The 3,114-nt window shown below is 52.0% G+C and overlaps 2 protein-coding genes across 2 annotated transcripts in view; both read left to right on the forward strand.

Moving 5' to 3' along the window:
- Positions 1 to 466: 466 nt before the first annotated feature.
- Positions 467 to 1,564, forward strand: MONBRDRAFT_26554 (uncharacterized protein; the record flags this gene model as incomplete). Its single annotated transcript, XM_001746841.1, has 5 exons — positions 467 to 592; positions 659 to 760; positions 814 to 936; positions 1,112 to 1,294; positions 1,379 to 1,564. 5 exons carry the CDS (start codon positions 467 to 469, stop codon positions 1,562 to 1,564), a joined length of 720 nt encoding a protein of 239 aa, XP_001746893.1.
- Positions 1,565 to 2,729: 1,165 nt separating this feature from the next.
- The window catches only part of MONBRDRAFT_32953 (uncharacterized protein), a gene marked incomplete at its 5' end in the record, with an annotated part of 1,559 nt that continues 1,174 nt past the window's right edge, over positions 2,730 to 3,114 (forward strand). The window contains one exon of the mRNA XM_001746842.1: positions 2,730 to 2,777. Coding sequence (XP_001746894.1) covers positions 2,730 to 2,777 — 48 coding nt within the window. The remainder of the gene's footprint in view (positions 2,778 to 3,114) is intronic.

Here is a 3,114-nt window from a genome sequence, read left to right on the forward strand (position 1 = left end):
GAGAGAGAGAGAGAGAGAGAGAAGAGAGAGAGAGAGAGAAGAGAGAGAGAGAGAGAGAGAGAGAGAGAGAGAGAGAGAGAGAGAGAGAGAGAGAGAGAGAGAAATTGGTTGATTTAGAAGAGAGTAGAGAGAGAAGAGAGTAGAGAGAGAGAAGAGAGTAGTGTGAATTGGTTTGAGAGAAGAGAGTAGAGAGAGAAGAGAGAGAAGAGAGAAGAACAGCAAGAGAGTCAAGACATCGAGGCGGTTACGAATGACAAACTTGATTTGAATCAGGGTTGTCATTGTCATGATAAATTCATCTCTGACGGGCAATTAAAATTACAATCCGGATTTTAATTTCAGAGGTGGCTGACACTTGGACCGGTTGCTGCTCTTTTGGGCGGGTGCGTGTCGTCGCCGCGTTCTGAATGTGAGGGGGGAGAGGAGAGGAGAAGGGGGGAGGGGCTGTTGGATTGGCACGCGTATCATGTCCAACGACGGCAAGGCGTTGTACGATGCGTGCGATTCCAGTGATTCGCAAAAGGCGTTGGATCTGTTGAACAGCTGGTCCGCCGATCGCGTCCGCGATGCCGTTCGCTACAAGGAGGAGAAGGTTGGTTTTGTGTGGGCTTGGCTGCTCTTGATGGTATTGTGGGGCTCACAAACAGTGCGTGGGCAGTTTGACTGCACACCGCTTCACAAGGCCTGTAGCAATGGTCATGCTGATGTTGTTCGTGTGCTGCTGAAGTACGACGACGTTGATGTGAATGCCAAGAACAAGGTAGGTGGTGATGGTGCAACACTGTGACGCGACGCCCGTCGTATACCTCACAGCACCGCTATGCTTGGCAGATTGGCGACGCCTCGCTGCACAACGCCTGTGCCCTTGGTGACCATGCTGATGTTGTACGCGTGCTATTGGACCACGGCGACGTCGATGTGAATGAGCGAGGCGCGGTAAGAGATGGTGCAGCCTCCTCATCGGATGGTGGTGCCCTTTGTGCACCTCACAGTACTGCATGGCAGCAAGACAACACACCGTTGCACTATGCCTGTAGAAGTAACCATGTGGGTGTGGCGCGTGTGCTGCTGGACCACGACAACATCAATGTAAATGCCCAAAACATGGTAGGTGCATGGCGCAGCTGGTCCCCATTGGGTAAAGGTGGCAGTCCTCGGAATGGCCCGAACACCTCACAGCTGCACATGCCAGTTTGGCTGGACACCACTGCATTGGGCTTGTGACGAGGATCACATTGATGTTGCGCGTCTGGTGCTGGGCCACAACAACATCGATGTGCGTGTCAAGGACTATGTATGTAGGTGATGGTACTGCCGTCCAAGTCTCAGATGGGCTGCCTTCTCAAAAATGGGTGTATCGCTATTGTATCCATGTTAGAATGGTTACACAGCCCGCAGCATGGCTGAGGATTCTATTGCCGAGGCGTGGCCAGCGATTATGGAACACATCTGGCGTGCTCGACTTGCCGTTCTTGTCAGCAAAGGCTATCGTGTGGAGCCCGCTCTCTTCTCATGCCTGTGGTCCGATCTAGCAATGGTCGAAGACACCTTGCAAGACGATTAACAATACGACCATACTTTGAGAGACCGCGTCGTGATGCTGGGCTTGCAGCAGCGTTGATCGATCAACAAAGCATTTCGATCCACCGGCTGCGTGCTGCAATACCCAGACACGTTATTTGCTACCTTTGAGCATTTGTTACCAAAAATAAAATTTTCAAATTTAATGAGAGGAGGTTGCACCTAAAAGGGGTGATTCGTTGGATGGCGGCCATCGTTGGTTGTGGTCGAAATCCAGCTCACCTGGGATGATTTGAACCGCGCAGAGCTGTTGAATCTATGAAGCTGCCCCACATCGAGGGTTATAGTATCGTTTTGTTTATCCTTTTGGGCGTGCCTGCTCTGGAAATTGTGAAACCTTGATAAACGAAGCTTCTCGTCTATCGGGACTGCAGTGCAGAGCGGCCTGGGTGTCCAGCTTTGCAAAGATGCTTGAATAGGTAGGGCGAGAAAAATCGGTAGAAAAGTGGGTTTCCGTGCAGTGGTGGCGGTTGTAATAAATAATAAGCTTCAGACGTGGAAGTATGAGGCTCTAGTGCAATCAGTGAGTCGATGTAAGCCTGGTACTTTTTGGTACTCTCGTCGCAAGCCACATATTAGCGGAACCCAAGAAGATGAGCACCCCCAAGCTGGCTAAATCATCGTTAATAGTGTAAAAAATTGTATTCCACCTTTGAATTTCTTCTGAAGGTTGATCAACTGGCCACCACGGCGCTGCCGTTTATCTTTTTTGCCAGATGGCTCCGGCCTCCGACAGATGGAAAATTGCATGGGAAATGGTAACAAATGTCCAACGGTAACAAATGCACTTGGTGACTGGAGAACTCTTATGGAGGTGGAGGAGGGTCAGAGGAGATCAATTAAAAAAACCGGGTAAGACAGTAAGACGGTATGGATCGGGGGGTTATAGAGATGGGACAATCAAAGCAGGGGCAGGTGGTCATTGGCAGCGCACATTTGTCACTCGCCTCCCTGGCCTCTCTGTTTCTGAGTCTCGCTTAGCGGTAGCATTCTGAATGAACAAGATGGACGGCAAGGGTGACGGACAAACTCTTGGGGAATGAGCATTTTGAGCGTGCTCGACAGGTCTAAAGCAACAATGTCACCAATTGGGGCATTTATCTCATGCGCGAAACGCCTTGATAAAGAGGACCGTGGCGACGCTGCCCATGGCTGCACCTAGAACGGCGGCTCCAGTCGTGTCAATGGAGGAGTTGGTGCGTTGGAGTGGGCGGGGCGGGACTGGTGAGGCTCGGGGGGAGCCGGCAGCCGAAGCCATCGGTGAAACAGTCATGGCCAAGGGGGACCGGCGTTGGTCGGCGGGGAGGGTGGTGCCAATGTGATGTGCTATCTCGAGAATGGTGTCTTGACTGGGCTCGCGTGAGGCACGACGGCGTCGCAGGGGTGATTGCACGGGCGAGGGCGAGTTGCTGGTCATGTCCTCATCCATGTTTAGGTGATCAGGAGACCCAAGGCGTGTCAGCTCGGGATCGTAGCCATCGATGAGTTCCTCAGCTTCTGCATCGTCAGGTTGTAGCTCCGGGGTGGTATTTA

This window comes from Monosiga brevicollis, genomic scaffold (genome assembly GCF_000002865.3).
Source record: "Monosiga brevicollis MX1 MONBRscaffold_14 genomic scaffold, whole genome shotgun sequence".
Taxonomy (NCBI): Eukaryota; class Choanoflagellata; order Craspedida; family Salpingoecidae; genus Monosiga; species Monosiga brevicollis.